The sequence below is a fragment of the Geotrypetes seraphini genome, chromosome 12 (assembly GCF_902459505.1).
Source record: "Geotrypetes seraphini chromosome 12, aGeoSer1.1, whole genome shotgun sequence".
Taxonomy (NCBI): Eukaryota; Metazoa; Chordata; class Amphibia; order Gymnophiona; family Dermophiidae; genus Geotrypetes; species Geotrypetes seraphini.
The window spans coordinates 18,532,802-18,555,464 of NC_047095.1; the positions used below are offsets into that span (position 1 = coordinate 18,532,802).

The following is a 22,663-nucleotide window of genomic DNA, read 5'->3' on the forward strand; positions in this document are numbered from 1 at the left end:
TTGATCCATGAATAAATTATAATCAGAATAGACTTCTCTACCTCAAAGCTGTACTGGCTTAAGTTTCATAGTTGATTCATTATGCTGTCACTCTTCTATTGGCAATGTAAAACCTTTTCTCTCTAAAGAGAGACTGAGTTGTAGTGGAAGATACTCATCTTTAAAAGGATTGTATTTAGCTTGACTGTAAGAACAAATTTATCCATGATGAATCCCTGGAGAAACTATTAAAATAAAATAAAAAAAAATCTCTATACTGCTAAAGATTTGTATAGTTCATGTGGTACAAGGCAGGTTTTGATCATCCTGATCAGGATTTCTTTTTTCTCCCTTTGTCTAAGAAATACAGGAGGATGCTTCATAGCCTCTGCTAGGGGTTAATGGTGACTACCAGTCTTGCATTTCATTCACCATAAAAAAAAATAATGAACAAAGACTTCACTACTATGCATCTGACACTATAATAGGAAATCAATTAACCTTATATTCAGAAAGGGATTTACACTGAATGCCTTTTTAATGGCCACTGATCCTGCAGATATGCAACCATCCAACTGCTAATCCTGCTTTTTTCCCCTTAAATAAGGGTTTTAAAAGTCATCCGATCTGTGAGCAGCATGTTAAATCATTTAAAATCAAAGCTTACATTTGACAAAGAATAATATTTTTGCAGCTTAAAAAGCTCCTTAATGTGGAATAAATTTGAAAACAAGATGTAAGGCCAGTACTCGGCAGACTTGCACCGTGCTCCATATTCGATTTAGAACAGGCTGGGGAGGGCTTCAACAGAATCTCCAGTAATTTGAAACATGAGGATGGTGCTGGACATACTTTTACGGTCTGTATCCCGCAAATGATGAGAGGGTTTGGATAGGCTGGAATGAGCTTCAACAGCAACTCCTGTATAGGCAGTCACCAGGTTAAGAACGAGTTGTTTTTAAATCTGTTCTTAAGTCAGATTTGTATGTAAGTCAGAACTTATAGATTTTAAGATTTTTGCTGCTTACCTCTGCTCCCAGCTGACAAATGGCCAACTGTTCCTACCAGTATTCCTTCTAAGGTAGGGGTAGGGAGCTCCGGTCCTCGCGAGCCGTATTCCAGTCGGGTTTTCAGGATTTCCCCAATGAATATGCATTGAAAGCAGTGCATGCAAATAGATCTCATGCATATTCATTGGGGAAGTCCTGAAAACCCGACTGGAATACGGCTCTCGAGGACCGGAGTTCCCTACCCCTGTTCTAAGGTAAAGCAAGCACAACCACACACTGTTCTTAATGAACATACTGGGTCAGACCAATGGTCCATCAAGCTCAGTACCCCATTATCACGGTAGTCAATCCAGGTCCCTAGTACCTGGTCAAAACCCAAGTAGTAGCAACATTCCATGCTACTGATCCAGGGCAAATGAATCTGCTAAAGGAGAAGTGTAGGAGGAGTCTATGCCACTGGAAATACTGCTCAGTGAAATCAAAGGAAGCTGTAACCACGTTCTTAAGTATGAGTCGTATTTAAGTCAGACGTCTGTAACTCGTAGACTGCCTGTAACTCAAACCTAAGGTACTGAGCTTCGACAGTAACTCCAGTAGTTGAAACCTAAGGACAGTACCAGGTGGACCTCTATGGTCTATGACTCAATAATATCAAATAAAGTGTAACTATTGAGCAGATTGCATGGACCATTCAGGTCTTTATCTGCCATCATTTACCACGTTACTATGTTATTCCATTTGAAGCTTTTTTTATTTAAAAAATTAAAGGAAAACAACTGATTCATTACCTTTGACGTATACAATTGGCCCATTCACTCTAAGGAACGTATGAAACTAATTGATTTTTGGTTCTTTCTACAGAAACTTCCTACTTTTGGACCTTATCTGGAAGAACGTAAGAGAATCACAGCTGAAAACAAGATTAACATGATGCAACAAAATGAGCTTCCTTCAATAGCTAAGAAACAATATTTTTCTCCAAACAAGCCTATTCCAACGGTCAAGGTAAAAAAAAAAAAAAAACTCTCTGAATTTATAAGCTACATTTTAGGACTTGGAATTCTATTTTTTCTATTTTGAAACTTATATACAGAACGAGAGAATACCTATAGAAATAAAACACAGTGACCAAGGAATCATTGTGTCTTTTATCTTAGCCATAAGTTTGTCCATATTGATTTGGGATGAGGTAAGTATGTCCCTATTAAAATATATTCCCAAATATTTAATGGCAGAGGGAACCCATTTTAGGGACAAGTTAGGGAGATAAAATGGGTTACAGGAATCATGTAAGGGCATTATCTCAGTCTTACCCCAATTTATTCTATAACCAGAGAAGGTAGAAAATGTGGAGATAATTTCAATCAACTCTGTAGTGTAAGTGATTATTCAAGTTTAGTTAAATCTAAAAGTACATCATCCACTTAGGCAGATAATTTAATTTCATAGAACCAAAGTTTATGCCTCGAATATTCTCATTTTTATGTATCTCAGACAGGAAGGGTTCTAACACTAAATTAATGAGTAAGGGTGAGATGGGGCGCTCTTGTCTGGTTCCATGCTGGAGCATGAATTGTTCAGAAAGGTCTCCATTGGCCACAATTCTGGATGAAGTGGATGAATATAAAATTCAAAGCATATGTATAAATTGTGAAGGAAAACCAAAATTAGCAAGGGTAGTAAATAAATAATTCCATTCAACCCGATCAAAGGCCTTCTTTGCATCTAGAGAAACCATAATAATAGGAAAACACTTTGACTGAGCTGAATGAATTACATGGTAGAATAAATGTATGTTATCAGAACCAAATCTATTTTTGAGGAAACCACTTTGATCACTGTGAATCTCCTTCTCCAATCAGTAACAAAGAATTTTAGTGTAGATTTTGTAGTCCATATTTAGCAGTGAAATAGGATGATAGTTATGAACAAATTGAGGATTTCTGCCAGACTTTGGTATAATGATGTTAGCCTCTAAAAATCTATCCAGCATGGAGGGATTAACAAGCAAAGATTGATAGTAAGCGTGGAGTTTAGTTGATAGGAAAAAAAACAAAATGTTTGTAAAACTAAGCAGAAAGTCCATCAGAACTCAGAGAGTTTGCAGTTGGCAAGCTCTTGATGGCCATTAGTATCTCATTAAATTGAATGAAATCCTGGATATGCTGAGAATCAACCTGAAGTAACTGTGGATTCATTGGAATATAGGGATTCATAGAAAGACTTAAAGGACTGTAAAATCTGAGGAGGAGGAGTGAGGATATCTCTAGTATTTGATTTTATACTAGTGATTCATTGTTTAATGCGTTTAACTTTATCTTGTTGACTTCTGAATAGTATATAGAACTTTGTTTGAAAGAAATTGCTGCCGAAGTGTCAGATAATATGGAATTTAAACTTCATAGATTAGAGTTTCTGATAATTGGAAGAGTCAAAAGTAAAGAGAGGCTTTGAGATCATGAATATCCTTTTTGAGTTGAAGAATGTAAAGATTTACGTTTGTGAGCTACATAACTGATTATTTCCCCTCTAAGCCAACCCTTGTAAGATTCCCAAAGACATAGCTGGAGGCAGAGATTTCATTTTGTTTAAAGAAATTCAAGGATATTTCCATTAGAAGATTAAAGAAAAGCTCATCATGAAGAAGGGAAGAATTGAATCTCCAGAGGTTATTTTATGTTCTTAAGACCACAGTAAGGAGCAGGAAATTGTTGCAGGATCAGAAATCGAGATACTATGGATTTTGGTGTCCAACATGGGGATCAAGCCCTTGGTACATAAAAAAATCCAATCTGGAGTATGTGTGATGAGTGGCTAAATAAAACATGTAATCTCTTATTGTAGCATGTTGCAGTCTCCAAAGAGCAGCCTAGTCATTGGAGTGCAGGAGAGAATTAAATGAAGATCTTATTTTGAATTTGGCAGGTTGAGCCTTAGAAGATGGTCACACAGAAAGTTGAAGTCACCACTTAAGATGGTATGAGAAGTGAGTGATACGGAAGTGGAACTATTGAGGTTATAGAAAAAAGAGGGATCATCTGAATTAGGGGCATATACATTAAATAGAACACTAGGAGAACCAAAGGTTTCACCCTCTCGGCAAGACCATCTATCTTCTGTTTCATGGATATGAGAAGTGAGTTTAAATGGAAAGGATATGCAGATTAGAGTACTGACACCATTCCATTTACCTTTTTCTGGAGAGGTAAAACATTGATCAAAATATCCACCAATACGTTTTTGAGCCTTTGTAGTGTTCAGATGAAATTCTTGCAAGAAGCAGATGTCAGAATGGAGGTTCTTCAGATAGAGGATTTTCTTTCTCTTAATGGAATTGGTGAATCCTTTAATATTTAGAAAGGTTAAATTTATATTCACCATAATTGAAGTAGATAACAATGATGATCCCAGTCAGGAAAAACTGACATGAAGCAGATTTAACGAGTATTATATGAGTGAGACATTGACCCTTGAAATATATAATGGTAACCACAAATTAAAAACAAAACAAAACACAAAGCACACTGTATACAGAGAAAATGTTAATTATCATTTATATTCATTTTTTTTCAAAGAGGTCAAGGCAGATGACATTAAAATATACAATATCACCTCAGGAACAGCTACAAATATATATATATACAATGCAAAATATAGAGAGCAGATATAAATTCTCAAAACTAATGCATTTTGATCACTAAATTAAAAATAAAATCATTTTCCCTACCTTTGTTGTCTGGTGATTTCATGAGTCTCTGGTTGCACTTCCTTCTGACTGAACATCCAATATTTCTTTCTTTCTGCCTCCTGCGTGCTTCCTCTCCTCTGGACCTCATTCCTTTCCCCAACCAACACATCTCTCTGTCCCTCCATGAGTCTAACCTTTCTTCCTCTCTCCTCCACCACCATTGGCAACATTTCCCTCTCTCTCTCTCACTGTCCATCTGTCTTTCTCTCATTCCCTGCAAAGAGAGTGGGGAAAGAGAGATCCATGGTGCATCTCTCCCTCCCTCCATTGCCACATCCAACAGTTCTCCCTCTCTCATCCCCCGGATCATGTGCAACATCTTTCACCATTGGCCACCAGTCCCATGCCCAACATTTCTACTTCTATCACCCCTCTCCAGAACATGCCACATCTCTCCCTCCATTCCCTCCACCACTATGTCCAACATTCCTCCCCTTTGCATCCATTTCAATCTGTCGTACTGTTCCCTCTCCATGACCATATTCAACATTTTTCTCTCTCATCCTTCTCTTCCACATGCATTTCTACCTCACTCTTCTCTCTCTATATATATGCCCAATTTTCCTCTTTCTTCCTTTCCCCGTGTGCATCATCTCTTTCCCTCTCACTCACACCCAACAATTCTCTCTTTCTATTCCCTCCCTCCCTTCTGTGTCCCAAGTGCATGCCCCTCTCTTCCTCCATCCACATGCATCTTTTCCCCTATTCCTTTTCCCATCCAGCCATGTGCATCTCCTTTCTCTATTTCCTTCCATTCCACTTTATCCATGTGCACCTTCTTCTCCTCTTCATCCATGTGTATATCTTTCCTTTCTCTTCAGTTCCCCATCACTCTCTTCCATCTATGTGCATTTCCTCCTCTTTCTTCCCTTCCTCTCCATCCTATAAGAAGCATATCACTTCTCTCCTCCTCCATCCACGTTCAGCATTCTCCACACCTACTCGGTTCCACATTCTGGGTCATCTGGGGTGGCCCCACAGTCTGGGTAACACCAAGCTAAATCCAGCAATGATGAGCCCACCATCTTCTGCCACCCTCCCATTGCCTGTCAGGGAGTCCAGAGTCTATAAAAGGCCTAGTACTGGCGCTAGCTTAACTGATGCAGAGACTTTGAGTGTACAACAAACCTTAATACTTGAGGCCACTACATACGCAGACTTTAGAAAATCCCTGAAAACTCGATTGTTTAACAAATTCTAAATTCCCAACCCACCTCTTCCTCGCTACGGCACTCCTCTCTACCTCGCCACCACCCCAATTCTAGATTTGAGACTAACTCTTATCCTCTCTCTCCCCTTGTATCCCATGTCTTGACAAAATGTATCTTTATTGTAAACCACTTGTATCCCATGTACTGTCAAAATGTATCTTTACTGTAAACCGCTTTGAACTTCATGGTATGGTGGTATATAAGAAATAAATTATTATTATTATTAATAATAATAATAATAATAATAATAATAATTATACCTGGTTTCAGCAGATGTAAGTCCTGGCACCTAAATATGGGTGCTGAAATCAGCACTCAGTGCTATTCTATACTGGGTGCTAATCTTAAAGTGCCCATTATGGAATCTCTTTGAGTGCCAGTTTTTTTCAGTGCTGATTTTTGAGTGCCATTTACTGAATCTATTCCTCTGTGTATACAGTATGTATTATGGGGTGGAGAAAAACAAGATGAACCAGCTTGCAAGGTTCCAGTAATTCCAAGTTAGTAATTAAATTATTCAGTGTGCTTAAGGCTTTGGCAGGCTGCATTCAATGCTCAAAATAACAGCAAAATAGCAAAATCATAAAGAACTTATCTTGATCGGGACTCTGATAAACTACACTAAACTAAACCTTAAGTTTATATACCGCATCCTCTCCAAAAAGATAGCACTAGGCACGGTTTACAGGAACTTTAATATAAGAAAGTAAAAACATAATAAGAATTAGTGATTATAAAGAGGGTAGCAAGTTTAGATTTTTGAGAATAGCTAAGTTTTCAGATGCTTTCAGAATAATTGGAAGGAGCCCAGACTCCACAGCAGGGCAGGAAGGTTATTCCAAAGCTCAGTGATTTTGAAGAAAAGATATTTCCCTAATTTTCCGGCATAGATATCGCCTTTTAACGATGGGAAAGATAGTTTAAGTTTATGGATGGATCTGGTAGTGTCAGGTCTCTGATGTAGTTTAAACGTTCTTCTGTGCTGTCTTTATCTGGTCCCTCCTTGCCGACAAGAGCTAGCTGGCATTTTGTTATATAGTCGCATCAGGGCATTGGACTCCTTCCTTTGGCAATACTGTTACTTGCTTAAACTGGCAAAGCTGTATAGCAAAATGCCAGCTAGCTCTCGTCGGCAAGAAGGGACCAGGCAAAGACAGCACAGAAGAGCGTCTAAACTACATCGGAGTCCCAACAAGATAAGTTCTTTATGATTTTGCAATTTTGCTGTTACTTTGAATATCAAGTGTACAGCAAATAGAAAGAGTAGTTTAATGACTGTTGCAAATACTGTTTCAATTATTTCAATGGTTAGGTTGGGACAGGAAGTTTTTGAGCAAGTGATGTGGTTACCCTTTCCAGTATGTCTGCTTAGCTTATGTAGTGCAACATACAAGGATCTGAGGCTCTTTTCCTCCTTAAATTGAATTAATTAAATTAATGGTGAGACAATAAATGGTAAAAAAAAGATTTTCCGCAAGTCACTTAATCTCCCATTGTCCCGGGTACATTAGGTAGAGTGAGCCCAGCAGGACAGAGAGGGAAAAATGCTTGAGTACCTAAATAAATTTATGTAAACCATACTGAGCTCCCTTGGAAGAGCAGTATAAAAAACTGAATAAATAAATAGTGTGAAAGGTTTCAGCCTCTGATAACCAGAGCTGGTACTGTGACATCACAATGCCTCATTCCACCAATGCCTAAGAGGTAAGTTCATCAGTGATGTCACAATGGCTTGATTGTGCTATACTTGGCTCTCTTTTACTAATTCTTGATTTCTAGAGTAACATAGGGCTCCTTTTATTAAGCTCCAATAGCATTTTTAGCACGTGCTAAATTGCCACATGCGCTAGACGCTAATGCCAGCATTGAGCTGGCATTAGTTCTAGCCGTGTAGCGTGGGATTAGCACGCGCTAAAATTCTGCGTGCGCTAAAAATGCTTTCGCAGCTTAGTAAAAGGAGCCCATAGTAGTTAAAACTATAGCCTCAGCACCCTGAGGTTGTGGGTTCAATCTCATGCTGCTCCTTGTGACCCTGGGCAAATCACTTAATCCCCCATTGCCCTAGGTACATTAGGTAGAGTGTGAACCCACCAGGACAGACGGGGAAAATGCTTGAGTGCCTGAATGTAAACCTCTTAGGATATAAGTGGTATGTCAATACTAAAACTAAAATAAATAAATGTTTGGAACTATCATAAAGTAGTCTTTGGATCATATTCAAAAAAAGTAATGCCCCCTCCCCATTCTGTTCATATAATAAAGTTTATAGAATGAGGTCATTTGTCTCTTACAGACAAACTACAATTGCAGAGGAAGAATTCTAAAAGAAATAAGAAATTCTACACTTCTGTGCACTGTTATTTTTAATGACAATGTTTCTTTGAGGGCTAATCAGATGGAAACTGTAAACCTTAGTATATACATTATAAAATGCAGCAAGGAACTTTTCATAGACAATATTGTCTTTTGATTAACTCTAAAATAAGTAAACTCTATGAGAGCCACTGAAACAAATTATGACTCACAAAATGAGTTGTGCATTAGTAACAACTGAAGGCATAAAGATTGATGAAGACATCAACATGTCATTCATGAACATGTGTAAGTGTTTAATTAAAACGCTGCTACTGACGGGGTCATTCAAGGCATATTTTGCCCGTCTGTTCCTAGCAAAGTAAATTTAATGACACAGGAAAACTAATATCCCCGTCAAATACAGTATGCATCATTGCTGCCACTAGTGAAGAAAGGGGCCCATTTTTTGTTTGTTTTTCGCCAAACAAGACCGAACTGGACAACAAATACCCAAAGCATATCCACTTAGGTAAAGAAAAATATTAGGCTGGTACCAAAATGTTTTAAAATGCAATTAATCCTTGGAGGGCTGCTGTTTTTCCTAACATAAATTCAGTCTTCCTTCTGCCTTGGGATTTTTACTATGTTGAATGAGTATTGGGTTTAAGAAAAAAAATCATGTTTGAAATATTCAGTTCATATATGATTTAGGCAATAGAGTGGACAGGTTTCTAAAGCACATTCCCTTGGATGAAGTAATGTTTTTACCACCAGAAATAGGATTTAGAATTGTTCTTCTATAGTTTGCCTGTCCGTCTCATTGTAGATTAAAAATCTTATTAGTATTATCAATATCCTAATTATTTAGATTAAATTGTATTATCTATTGCCTATCAAAGTTTATCTCTGCCTATGTAATTGAAATTTCAATAAATAAAATTGTTCTTATTTGCAGGTAAAAGTACAGGTGTGGATCCACTATGGGCCATATTCTACAGTATATATGATGCTTTAAAAATTGGTGCTGAAAAGGACGGTGCTTTGCATGAGTCTATAAAAGACCTCTGAAGATATGCACAGTTTATAGAATCATGCTTAGCATCTGACCAATGTCTAATATTTACGTGCAGAGAAACCACAAGCAAATGCCGGCAATAAAAACTGGCAAAGTGGAGTTGAAGAACGGGTGACCCCCAGATTTAGTCACAACAAATAAAAGTTAAAAGCAATCAAATCGCACAATCGTAATTGGCAATAGTCCAACAGAGATGACAAATAGTTCCAAATGTGTGCCTGTATAACCAATGGTCACTGTGGATGATGACTCCAAATCCAACACGTCCACTGACAAATGGTGTACATAGAAACATGATGGCAGATAAAGGCCAAATGCCCAACCAGTCTGCCTTTCCACACTATCCACAATCTCCTCTTCTCCCATACTATCTTAAAATTCAAAAACAGTCTTCATGTCTACCAGGAGACTTTTCCACGCATTTACCACCCTTTCTGTAAAGAAGTATTTTCTTACATTTCTCCTGAGCCTATCACCTCTTCACTTCATCCTATACCCTCTCCTTCTTGTGTAGCTGTAGATTGGACTTCAGTTGATGAGTTTGAACACCATTTGTCAGTGGACTTGTTGCAATTTGGAGTCATCATCCACAGTGACCATTGGTTATACAGGCACACATTTGGAACTATTTGTCATCTCTGTTGGACTAATGCCAGTTACGATTGTGTGCTTTGATTGCTTTTAACTTTTATTTGTTGTGAATAAACCTGGGACTCACCAGTTCATCAACTCCACTTTGTCGGCATTTGCTTGTGGTTTCTCCATTACTTTAGTGGAGTTTTGAGGTTCTCTGTTTGTTGTAATATTTACATGCACCCATTTGGGCCAATGAAAACCAGGCTGAAATATCTGCAACTATTTTGTGCATGGAGCAGGTGTACTCTGTAACAGTGCACCTAGCTTTTAAGAATGTCTATGATCTGCTCATCTATGTCTGCTCCTCTCCTGGCCACACCCACTTTTGAAACTTGCACACTAGAATTAATGTGCACCACTTTATAGACTATGCTTAGAAAACTGTGCATGTAAATACTAATTAGTGACAATTAATTAGATGTTAATTGCCAATAATTTGCATTAATTGGCTTGTTAGATATCCGGGCAGGTCCGACAAATTCACCAAACTGCAACATGAAGATGGGGGCGATCGGAGGAACGCCCCCATCTGACAGCACGGATCACTCTATAGTGATTCCCGCACATGCGCAGACCATCTTTAGATGGTCTGTGCATGTGCTGGACCTCTGGCCCAGCACTTTTTAAAAACTTTTTTTACAGCCCGTGGTTTTAACCCGCTTTAAAGCCTGTGGGTTAAAACCACGGGCCTAAACTGCGAGGAAGGGTGGGAGAGTCGGGGCAGGCAGGCGATCAGGGCAGCGTCGGGGCAGACAAGTGATCAGGGCAGCATCAGGGCAGGCAGATGATCAGGGCAGCTACAGTCAGAGCAGGCAGGCAGATCGGGGAAGAGGAGATCGGGGCTGACAGGGCTGAGAGCAGGGCAGCAGAAGGCAGTTGGAAAGAGCTTCAGCAACTGGTCCTCAGCAGTCGCTTTTTGGGTTGATCGGCCAGCACAGTCGAATCAGCAAATTTGTTTAGTGAATCTCATCCCTGTGTACTTTGCATATAGTTCCCCTCATTTGCATGCTCGAATCGGAATCGGATCGCAAAACAGATTAGTGAATACTGCAGGAGGGAAATCGGATCGCAAAGGGCTTGCAAACCGATCGGTACACAATCGGTTTGCTTAGTGAATCTAGCCCTAAGTTGTGCATGCAAATCGGCAATGCACACCAATTTGCAAGTGCAACTTTATAGTCATGGTAAGTAGAATATGGGATATCTGCATAATATTTCCCAAAACGAGGGGAGGCATTCCTGGGCTTGGGTGTGAAAATATCTATGTGAGTTTGAATTTCCCAAATACTCACACCTAAAGTAGGTTTGAGTCTTCTTTATTGTACAGTATAACTAGGCACATAAACACAAGGAATGCCCCCCAATCCATCCATGATCCTTCCATTTCTGTACCCCCTTTATTGACTCACATGTAAAATTCAGGCATGGATCCCACTCCTAAATGTACACACATAAATGCTAATTAAGCTAATTAGCACCAATAATTACTCATTAAGGTCCCAATTATTAGCACTAATTGGCTTGTTATTCAATTAAATTGGACATGTGCCCAAATTTGCATGCCCGATTTTTTTTGTGCCCATCTGGCCGTGACCCGCTTCGGTGGAGGGATCCGGAAGGTGCGAGGAGAGGAGGAGAGATGCCGGCCAGGAGGAGAGTCATCTGCGCCGGCTGACTTCCTACAGGACGTGCCTCTCAATGCGAGAGGCACGTTCTGTAGGCAGCTGGTGCGGATGACTCTCCTCCTCGCCAGTGTGTCGCGGCACACCAGAAATCTCAGGAGGCTGGTGTGCCGCGACACATAGTTTGCGATACACTGGAATATTGTATAAAGACAAATAGACATAATTTTGGAAATGTCTAGGTGCTCTGTTGTAAAATTACTTCTCTCAAGCTCAGTTAAGATGGAAAATGCTTTCTAGGCCATGAAATTACAGAGAACGAGAGAGCTTTGCTGAGCAGATGCCTAAATTAGATAACTACTTGAAATTTTACTGTGACTCATTTTAGCATAAAATACAATCATGCAATAGAACTGTATATATATGGCCTCAAAATACAAAACAATCCAGTACATATAAACAATCCAGCAAAGACGGAAAAGCCTTCTCCCTGTGAATCCATTCTTGAAACCTCTCTCTTCATCTGCAAACTCTTCTAAAAAAATACAGCTGCAGAGAAATGTTTGCAAAGAGCCTGCTCCTTAAACTGCAACAATTTTACAAACAAGTTCATCTCCTGAGAACAGGTACGTATCTTGGTCTTTCCAAGGTGGATAAAAATCAGTGAGGTTTTTTGAATTCAAAAATAAAAATCAGTTGATACAATTTTAAAGCCAGATTTTTAAAAATTCTATTAGGAAATGATAACAGTCCTTGATTTGCTACTTGCAGAGTGCACCTGTACACACAGAAACAGCTTCAATCTCTCTTTCTAAAGGTGCCAAAGTGATAAAGATCATAGAATAGAGAAATTGGGAGGGATAGACTGCATCTGGAACCCACCAAGGATTTCGGATTAGCAGAAAAGAAATGTACAAAGAAACAAATAAATGAGGAAAAAGAGCCTAGATATTTGTTACTCTTGGGGGAATTCTTTGCAACTGTACTGTACAGAATTGTGCATTTCTTGTGCAAAAGTTATGTTTTTCCTGTCAGTCTCTCTCCTCCTACCCTGCAAAGATTGTGTGGCAGAAAAAGGAGGAAGAAGTGAGCTTCTGCACATCAAGTCACTTTCTCCTCCTCTACTGGAGAGGATGGGGGCAGAACAAGTGAATGTGCCAGAGAGAGGGCGGGAGGGCACAGCAAGCTGAAATTATACCAAAGGGAGGGTGGGTGCACAGCAAGGTGAGAATATACCATGGAGATCATAAGAAGAGGGGGACAGAGCAAGGTAAGTGTGCCATGGAAAGGGAAAGAAGAATAACATAACTAGGGAAGAGTGTGCCCTGGGGTTTGGAAGGGATCAGCAAAAGCTGAAAGAGTGCCTTGGGTGTGGGAGGAGGCAAAGAAAACAGAGACCAAACTTAAGTGTGTGTCATGAGGAAGGGTGGGGGAAAGATACCATGATAGCTGAAGAGATTAGTAGAAAGAATGAGAGGTGGGAGTGTATGCCTATAGGGAGGGAGATTGAGAGGTAGGGTATTGCATGTAAGAGATTACTTTGACAGACAGAGTTAGGAGTCTTGCTGCAAATTAGGAGAGAGAATTGCAGTTGGAGTGAGAGATGGAATGGGGAAGGCTGGAGCCAAGACAGAGAAAATGCAGGAGGGAATTTGAGGCCTTAGGATGGAGAATTCTGTGTAAAACACTTCAAATAATCAATGCAGAATTTTCAAAAATTGTGTGTAGAATTTCCCTGAGAATAATGTATTAAAGAAATATGGAGAGGACTGAATATGAAACAAGCAGCACAATATACTGTATTCCTGCAGTCCTGGGGAATAGGCTTTGACTCTGAATGTATCTTTTCTTGGATTTTGAGATGTACTGAGGAAATGTAAAAGGAAAATCCTACCATGGCAATTGTTCTGTATTTTTTGGAGGGCACCTGTGGTTGTGCTCTTGTGCTAGGCACATAGGGGCAAATTCTATAAATGGTGTCCTGATTGTAGGTGGCGGTAAGCATCCTATCACTGTCTAATCAGCCAATCGGGAAGCACTTTAAAAAACAAACAAAAAAAAACCAGAAACCAAGGCATGCAGCCTACATTGTAGGTGTTTTTGTGAGCCTAAGGAGGTGCATAGGGCCGCTTAAGCTCACCCAATGCTTGGTGTGGGCACAGTTTCAGCCGTAAGTATCCTTAGGACAAGCTTACGCAGCTCTAGGGCCGTAGACCAGCAAAATGCTGGTCTACATTTCAAATAGACTTGGCCGCCAAGCCAATCTTGGCAAGGGAATCTCCCTGCGATCAGTTTAGCAGCCACAGCAGGGAACCTGTCCCCCCCCCACAAAGATCTCGCAGGAGTTATGCTCACTCCCTCCTGCCAGAACTCCTAAAGCCCCACCCCCCAAATGTCTCCTGCCGCCATCCCCTGAGACAACCCCCCAGCAGGAGGCATGCCCTCTCCCCCCTGCTGCTACCTCCTCCCCAAGATCACCGGCAGGAGGGATGTTCTTGAAGACAGGTTTTCTGAAAGGAGGGCATAAATGTGGGAGGAGCATGGGAAGGATATGGGCATGTCTCCAACCTACGCATCCAATTTAAATATAGATATGACAATGCAGGTTTATGCTTGTATTCTATAACAGAATCAGGGGACCCAGACGTAGCGTTGGAGCATCTAAATGGAAGCACCTTGTTATAGAATTGCCGCTACCTCATCTTGTATTGAAAGGCTTTTATTTCTCATTTGCTGCTATAAGAGAATATGTTGACTTCTCATAGGGTTCTGCATCAAATTATGCCAAAATGTTCTCAACAAACCATAGCATATCTGTGTGGTCATGCAGAATATAATAAAACCGTAAATGGCACAGTTAATAGAGAACTTTAATGGAATGGATATACTCAATAATAAGCTTTTTTTTAATACATAATTTTGCAGGATGAAATTGGAAAAGCATTGGCATATATTGGTTCATTTGGCCAACTCAGCATCAGTGAGCAAGTTGTGGCAATGATTGACGAAGAAATGTGCATCAATTGTGGCAAATGTTACATGGCCTGTAATGACTCTGGCTACCAGGTAGGAGCACAGATGAGGATGAATCTGTATTCAATCTAAATGTTTGATACCTTTGTATAAATAACTTTAAATATATTAGGCATTAGATACATACATTCATTTACCATTTATAGCATATATTTTAACTATATTGTATGGTACGTTTTCATTTTAGTAACATAGAAAGGACAGAACTGGGTAAGCTAGTTGATTTGATAGGAACATTGAATCAATTTAAGTCAAGAGGCCTGGCTTCTCTCTAAGAGTTAAATACGAGAGTGGAACAGAATTTAAATAGAACTGAAAAATCCCATGGCTTAGTTGTAGCCCTTGCAGCACAGAAGTTGGAGTTAGAGGCCAACTGAAACCTAAACGACTACTGAAAATTATTGTCTCATTTCGGGTCTAAACCAAAATTTAAAATTAAAATTTGGTTGTGTGAATGTGAACCAGTGAGGCCCACTGTGTATTGTCAGAGCTTGCAATCCTCTGCTATGCCCTCAGATTATTTCCATTAACTGCAAGCACAAGCTTCTTCTCAACAAGTCTGACACATTTAGGTTCCCATATCAATGGAGATGTAGTTAATCATGCTCTGAGACAGGACCTTTGTGAGAACATGTTAAAAAAAAAAAAAAAGCATGATTACCAGCATTTTATGCTCACCCAAATTGTGCACAAATAACAAAAGAAAGTAGCACCAAGATATTTCCCATTTTGTATTTAAAGGACAAACATGATACAGATTCTTATTAAAATAGAGTAAAGGAGACCAGACAGTTGTCTACACTGTGAACATTATGGGTCTTATTTTCAAAAGAGAGAAACATTCAAAAATTGGCATAAAGGGGCAGATGAATGTTTTTCTGTTCAAACCCTCCCAATTTGCTATTTTCCAAAACCTGTTTTCTAAACAGATATCTATGCTGTTGATCAGTAGTTCATCTCAATTTCAAGGGGGCATATTAGAGGCTTGGTGTGGGCAGGACTAGGGCAGGTTTTATGACTTGGACAGTTTTCTGCCATAATCAAACATTGTAGAATTAGTCCATTGCACAATTGGACATTTAGGGCTAGACCTGTTTTAATAACGAATAAATGCTCAAAAGGTGCCCTAACCAGATGACCACTGGTGGGATATAAACATGACTCCCCACACTCTCCCTTGTGGTCACTGATCCCCTCCCACCCCTCAAAGATCTGTATGAAAGAGTACTTACCAGACTCTACGATAGCTTCAGATGTTATGGCCAATCCTAGTAAAGAGCAACCGAGTTCTTGGAATAGCCTAGTGGGTGGCCTCAGGACCTTAACTCACGCTAACTATTACATATGGTGGACTAGGTGAGCCTTCTAAAACCCACCTAAATCCCACTGTGCCTATATATAGATGACACCTACAGGCATAAGAGCTACTAGTGTGGTGTACAGTTGGGTCCGTTAGGTTTTAGGTGGGCTTTGGAGGGCTCATCATACACTACAAGGGGGTTATGGCGAGATACATACCTTTTTATGTGATGTTCATTACAGTGCCCCTAAGATGCCCCACTTGTCTGCTGGGATGACCATGTAGTCAGTTTATTATAAATTCTGGCCCCTCCTACATCCCAATGGCTTGTTTGGTGTGTTTTTCTTTTGGACTTTTTTTTTTTAAACATGGTTCAAAAAGTAACATGCACATCTAAACATGCACAGACCAAAGGTCCATCAAAGACAGTATCCTGCTTCTAACAGTGGCCAACCCAAGCCCCAAATACCAAACTAGATCCCAAGTAGTAAAATAGATTTTATGCTGCTTATCCTGGGATTTCCCCAGGCCATCTCAATAATGACCTATGGACACTTTGCAATTTTGAAAATGGGCATGTTTAGTACTGAATATTTGTTTATCTTCTGCAAAATATCCAAACTCGGGTTTAGACATCATATCATAAATGCTTCTCCACACCAGCCTGATTCACAGTCCAGAATAAAAAAAGAAAAGCACAGTGATGTTACTGATGCAAGTACTGTATGCTCTGTATACATGCAGCCAGATGGATCCACCTAAAAGGTTGGTCTATCTTTGGCCTTTAGCCTTATCTGGCCAGCCAATAAAAAACATCTTGGCTGGCTAAGTGCAAGCTGCCAACCTTTGCATTCAGGGCCAAATTCTATAAACGGCGCCTGATTGTAGGTAGCCAACTGCTGCCTAACCAGCTAATTGGGATGCACATTGTAGGCATCTATGGGAGCCTAGGGAAGTTCATAGGCCTGCCTAAGCTCGCCTAAGGCTAGGCATGGGGGTACCTTGGCCTTGGCCTGGAAGTAGCCTTAGGCAGGCCTAGGCAGCCTTACGTGCCTCCCTAGGCCCACAGTAAATGCCTACAATGCCTACAATGGCCTACAATGAGCTTATTGCAGCAAGGGATCTCCCCTGCGATGTTCAGGGGTGATGGTGTTCTGACAGGAGGGACTGGGCATCCCTCCTGCTATCGATGTATTGGGGGGGGGGTCTGGCAGGAGGGACTGGGCATCCTTCCTGCTAGTAGTCTTCACAGGGTGGGGGGAACGAATTGCTGCTAAACTTATCATGGCAGGGAGATCCTTTGCCACAATTAGCTCAACGGCAACCTTATTCTCTAACCGGCGCCTGTGAAATGGATACTGGTTAGAGAATCGGGTTATTAGGCAGGCTTAGGCATCTGTCTGTGAAGACAGATGCGATTCTCCATAGGACGCCCGTGTGCGATTCTCAAAAGCTGCTTAGGCGGCTTCTGAGACTGGGCATCCTATACAGAATCCGGCCCTAAATATCCAGGATTACCACCAGGAGACCTACCATGGTTCAATATCATGCCCTTTGTGTCTGCTTGTAATACCTTTTTTTTGTCTTCTCTATTTATTTCTGTTGATCCCTTCTTTTCATTTTAAACACATTTACCTTCTCTCATTTATGTAGCTTTTTGACTTTCTTTCATTTGTGGGTCCACATCTATCTGCTTTTCATATCTACTCATACTTATTCAAAACATTTTCAAACTGCTTCCCAGTCTTAAAAAGACTATCCACTTGCACTTGTTGAACATTAATTGTTTTCACCATATTAGCCACCAGGTCCCACAAGGCATCTAAAGTAACTTCTTGGGGCTTAACTATGGTAGGAAATTGCAAATGAGTATTCAAAAGTTTTTGCTCACCAGTCAACCGCTCTCCTCCACTTCCCTCCGCCTGAGTAGGTCCAGTTTCAGCTGTTACAACAACCCCATTCATATTCAGGCTCTCCTGCAAAGCCTGTGAGCCTGAATCGGCTTCCCCAACACAGCTCCGCGCAGCCTCCAGGGGAGAGCCCATCCCGACTTCCGGTAGGCTCTCAACCTCTGGGGAGCTGGTTGCTCAGAGGTGCAAGGGAGGAGGTCTAACGTCGGGGCTTAACGTGGTCTCAAGACTTTGGTGAGACATCTCCATTCCGTTCGCGTGGGGTGTCTCTAACTGCGATCCTCCCGACGACATCATGGTGCCCTGGAATCGCCGAAACAGCGCTTCAATGTTGCCGGAGGTAGGTGTTCCGGAGCGCAGGGAGGCTCCACCGGTGCTCCTTCCCCTTCTTTTCGGCATGCTAGGAAATGGAGTATAGCTCAAAAGAAAGAGCTCAGAAATTGTCAGCTTTAGCGTCTGTTCGGCGACCTGCATCAGCGGCTTGCATCCGCGGACATCTTGGATCCGAGGGGAAAATGAAAGATCAAGAAAAGGAAATAACCTTAATAAAACAAGATATTGCTGACTCTAATATATCTTTAGATAATTTCAAAAATGAATTAAAATCTTCCAAACAGCTTCAAGAAACTTTAATTAAGGACAATGTGAATTTAAGAAGGAAGATTGAAACATTTGAAAATTTTTCAAGAGGCAACAATATCAGATTGATTAAATTTCCACGAATTACAACAATTACTCCGCGTGAGATGTTAAAACGATACCTGATGGAAATATTGGAAGTTCCTGAGGGTTCATTACCTCCATTTACACAGGTGTATTACCTTCCCAAGAAAAATCAAATTCAACAGGAAGACAGCCAAGGACCAATAGATGTATCGGCATTATTGGAATTATCAGATAAAGAAATGGCTACTCCTGCAACATTAGTGGCAACTTTAGGTCTAACAATGGATAAGAACTGGATTTTGAGACTTTTCTTTAAAAATAGAGTGAAAGAATTTATGGGACTCAAAATACAAATGTTCCCAGATTTAGCTAGGGACACACAAAGGCGAAGAAAAGAGTTTCTTATGTTAAAACCGGGAATTATAGCACTTGGAGCAACCTTTTTTCTTCGATATCCTTGCAAATGTGTTATACAATATAATTCTCAAAAATATGTTTTCTTTGAGACCTACCAGTTGACAACTTTCCTATCTCTTTCTCGGCTTGAGAAGGAAAAGAAAGGAGGAGTATAGTGTAATTAAGATGTCCCCACCAGCTGACTTGCATTATTTTCCTTAATAAATATTTCTTTGTTTTCCGTTTTATAATTACATTTTGGATCTTTTGTGGACTTGAGCTGATTTAAGTTAACTTAGTATCTTTGAATTTATAATATTATTGTGATTTTCTTTTCCTGACTTAAAGCTTTCTGTACAAGTAAATCTTGAATTGTATTATTGAAAATTGAATAAATAAATAATAATAATAATAAAAAGATTATCCATGGTGGTCAACATGTTTTTCCTTCTCTTCAGTTTGTTTTTGTCAATTTCCATTGTCTATCTAGCCCAGCCTATGTCATTTTACCTTTCAACGTCTCAAATTCCACTCATTGTTTTCTTCCTTCTTCTCTGTTCGCTACTTTTTCTTACTTCTCTACTTAGTTTATATTTCCTTCATTTCCTCACTCCCTGTGACTTTCTTACTTTTAAAATGTCTCCCAAATGCAATCCCCCCGCCCGCCTCGCCTCTTCTTCATGTTGTTTTCTTCTGTCTGTTCTGTCTCCCCACTATGATTTTGTAGCTTTTCAGCTGCCAACCTCTCCTCTTCTTCCTCTGTCCTTGCTGCTTTTTTCCCACATTTCCCCCATCTCTCAAGACAGTCCTTTTCTACTCAGTCCTTTAGCCTATTAATCTTCCTCCCACTCTCAAACTATCCTTATTTCTGAGTCCCAATAATTCTATTTTAATTCCCCTTCCACATTTCTATTTTCTCATACTTTCCATTTCTATTTGTTGATTTATTTTCTGCCTGTCTTGCACCTTGGTCTTACCCCTTACGATGAAGACCACCAAGAATTTTAGTAGCCTTTCTCTGGACCAACTCCATCCTGTTTATATCTTTTTGAAGGTGCGGTTTCCTAAATTGTACACAATATTCTAAATGAGGTCTCACCAGAGTCTTATACAGGGCCATCAATACCTCCTTTTTCCTACTGGCCATACATCTCCCTATGCACCCTAGCATCTTCTAGCTTTCGCCGTCACCTTTTCAACCTGTTTGGCCACCTTAAGATCACCATATACTATCACATCCAAGTCCCGCTCCCGCTAAATCTTTGTTATGAGATCCTCAGCTAATGCCACCACCTGTCAGTTAGTTAGTAGGTATTACACTTATATGCTACCTCTTCACAGAAATGAGCACAAAGTGGTTTACAAGAAATTAAACACAAGAAAGAAAGGGGGACTGGAACATGTATGCTGATTTTCTTATGTGTGTGTGGTTACATATTCAAAGCAGTTTACATGTATTGAAAGAAAACACAGTTCAAGATAGAACTAGGATTTTTTTCAAGAATATAATGTCTTCAGATTACGGCAGAATGTCACATATGAGTGATACTGATGAATAGGAGCTGGGAGGGAATTCCAAAATGAAGCAAACTGATAAGAGGAAGATTGTTCCCATTTCCCATTTCTTTTTAATGCAAATTATTTTAAAGGAAAGAAAAGGCAATACGATGAAAGTAGAACTTTGTCGCATCCCAGCTTGGGAAGGAAACTGAACTAGGAATCAGTTTGTAGCATAAAATCATCTCTTACCCTTATTTATGAATGCAAATAATTGGATTCTAATCTCTTTTTTTATAAGAACATAAGAATTGCCGCTGCTGGGTCAGACCAGTGGTCCATCGTGCCCAGCAGTCCGCTCATGTTTATTAACAGTGGTGGAACACAAACAACCACGAGTCAACTAGGCAAAACACAAGATCATGTACAAGTTATACAAGAGCAGATTACTGAAGCAGGCAATAAAAAGAAAACCCTCGTGATACGCCATCACCATAAATTATGAGAAAGGCCTGTCGGTGCAATCCCCACTTTTTACATTTTCGCCCAAAGGTCCAAAGAGACTATCCCCAGGCCACACTCATAACCCCACTCACACCATTCAAACACAAACCAAATAAATCAACAATCACCCCCCTCCCCTGCACACACACTGCCTCCACATTCATTCCCCCCACCCCCCAACATGGATTCTAATCTTAATCTGATATCAGTAGGAAGAGAATTTAACACAGTTGGAGTAATCTTTGAAAATATTCTCAACAGCAATTATTTTTAGCTACTACCTGATATAGAGGTACAACAAACAAAGCCCCCTGAAATGATCTTGATTTTTTGTGAAGATAATACCAGTTGTTTTGACACATACGATTTCCCCATCTTTCTTTTTCCTTATACTGTTCTTCTTTCTCTTCCTCTCCTTCTCTTTTTTATTTCATTCTCATCTTCCTGCATTTGTCCCATCTTTGTTCCTTCTTCCCACATCCATACCATTTGCCTTCCCTCCCCACCCCCCACCCCCACCATTTGTCCTTCCTCTCTATCATAGTTTTACAAATTGATCCATCCATTTCCATTTTTGTCTCTCTTAACTCAGTCTCTAACAATATCTGATCCTTCATACTCTCCACCTTGTGGCTGGGAGGAAGAAAATGATGACTGAACTGCCCCATCAAATTCAAACTGTTTTAATGAAACCATTGATAAAGTAGGGAAAGACCGACCACCACATAATCTTTTTGATCTCCACACTCTTCCTGCTGGCAATAGGGTGGAGAAAGTATAAAGGATTTGGAATTTGGTGGGGGGGGGCAAATTGAGCAGAGTTCAGAAAGAAAGTGTGATATGGGACTGACTTAACCCCCCCCCTCTTTTACAAAACCACAATAGTGGGTTTTAGCGCAGGCTGGCACGCTGACTGTTCTGCGCTGCTCCCGACACTCATAGAGTTCCTGTGAGTGTCGAGAGCAGTGCAGAGCATTCAGCACACCGGCCTATGCTAATAACCACTATGATGGTTTTGTAAAAGGTGAGGAGTTAAGTAGGTGGCAAGCTGATTCATTCCTGACTCATTGTCTGTAGAAAAAATGAACTAAGCCAGAAACAGATCCTGAATACAGTGGTACCTTGGATTACGAGCATAATCCATTCCAGGAGCATGCTCGTAATCCAAAATGCTCGTTTATCAAAGCGAGTTTCCCCATAGGAAATAATGGAAACTCGCTTTGATGCGTTCCCCCCCCCCCACGAGAACCGGCATTGCTCCCCCCCGAAGGCCCCCCTGCGATCCTCCCCTCCCCCCCCGTGATTGGGCACCCCCGCCACGATCCGGCACCCTCCCCCCCCGATGCGATTGGGCCCTCCCCCGCCACGATCTGGCCCCCCCCCCCCCCCCCCGACGCTTCTTGCCCTCATCTGGGCACCGGCACCGGCATGTCCTATGCTTGGTGCCGGTGCCCGAAGATTGGCCTCCTCTTCTGCTAGGCCTGCACTTCCCTTAGTCCTGAATCTGCCTGCTGTCTTTCCCCTTTGGCCCAGGCCTTTCTCTTTCTAGTCTTTCTTCTGATTACAACCCACCCCCCTTTCTCTGCCTCTTTCTCTCCTTCCTATGTCCCCCTCACTGCCTTCCAGACTTTGTCCCACTCCCTCCCCCGAAGCCAGCCAGCCTGCCTCGCTAAAAATTTTAAGAGAAATGCCGGTTGTCAAAATGGCTGATGCAACTTCCTGTAGCAGTCTTGCTAGGCTGCCATGGGAAATCACAATTGCCATTTTGACTTCAAAGCCAT

At 40.7% G+C, this 22,663-nt stretch overlaps 1 protein-coding gene across 2 annotated transcripts in view; it reads left to right on the forward strand.

Moving 5' to 3' along the window:
• DPYD (dihydropyrimidine dehydrogenase) overlaps positions 1–22,663 on the forward strand; it is a 1,270,977-nt gene that overhangs the window by 1,235,323 nt on the left and 12,991 nt on the right. For both annotated transcript variants that reach the window (XM_033915764.1, XM_033915765.1), the window contains 2 exons: positions 1,851–1,994; positions 14,502–14,642. In XM_033915764.1, the coding sequence (XP_033771655.1) occupies positions 1,851–1,994; positions 14,502–14,642 (285 nt within the window). The remainder of the gene's footprint in view (positions 1–1,850; positions 1,995–14,501; positions 14,643–22,663) is intronic.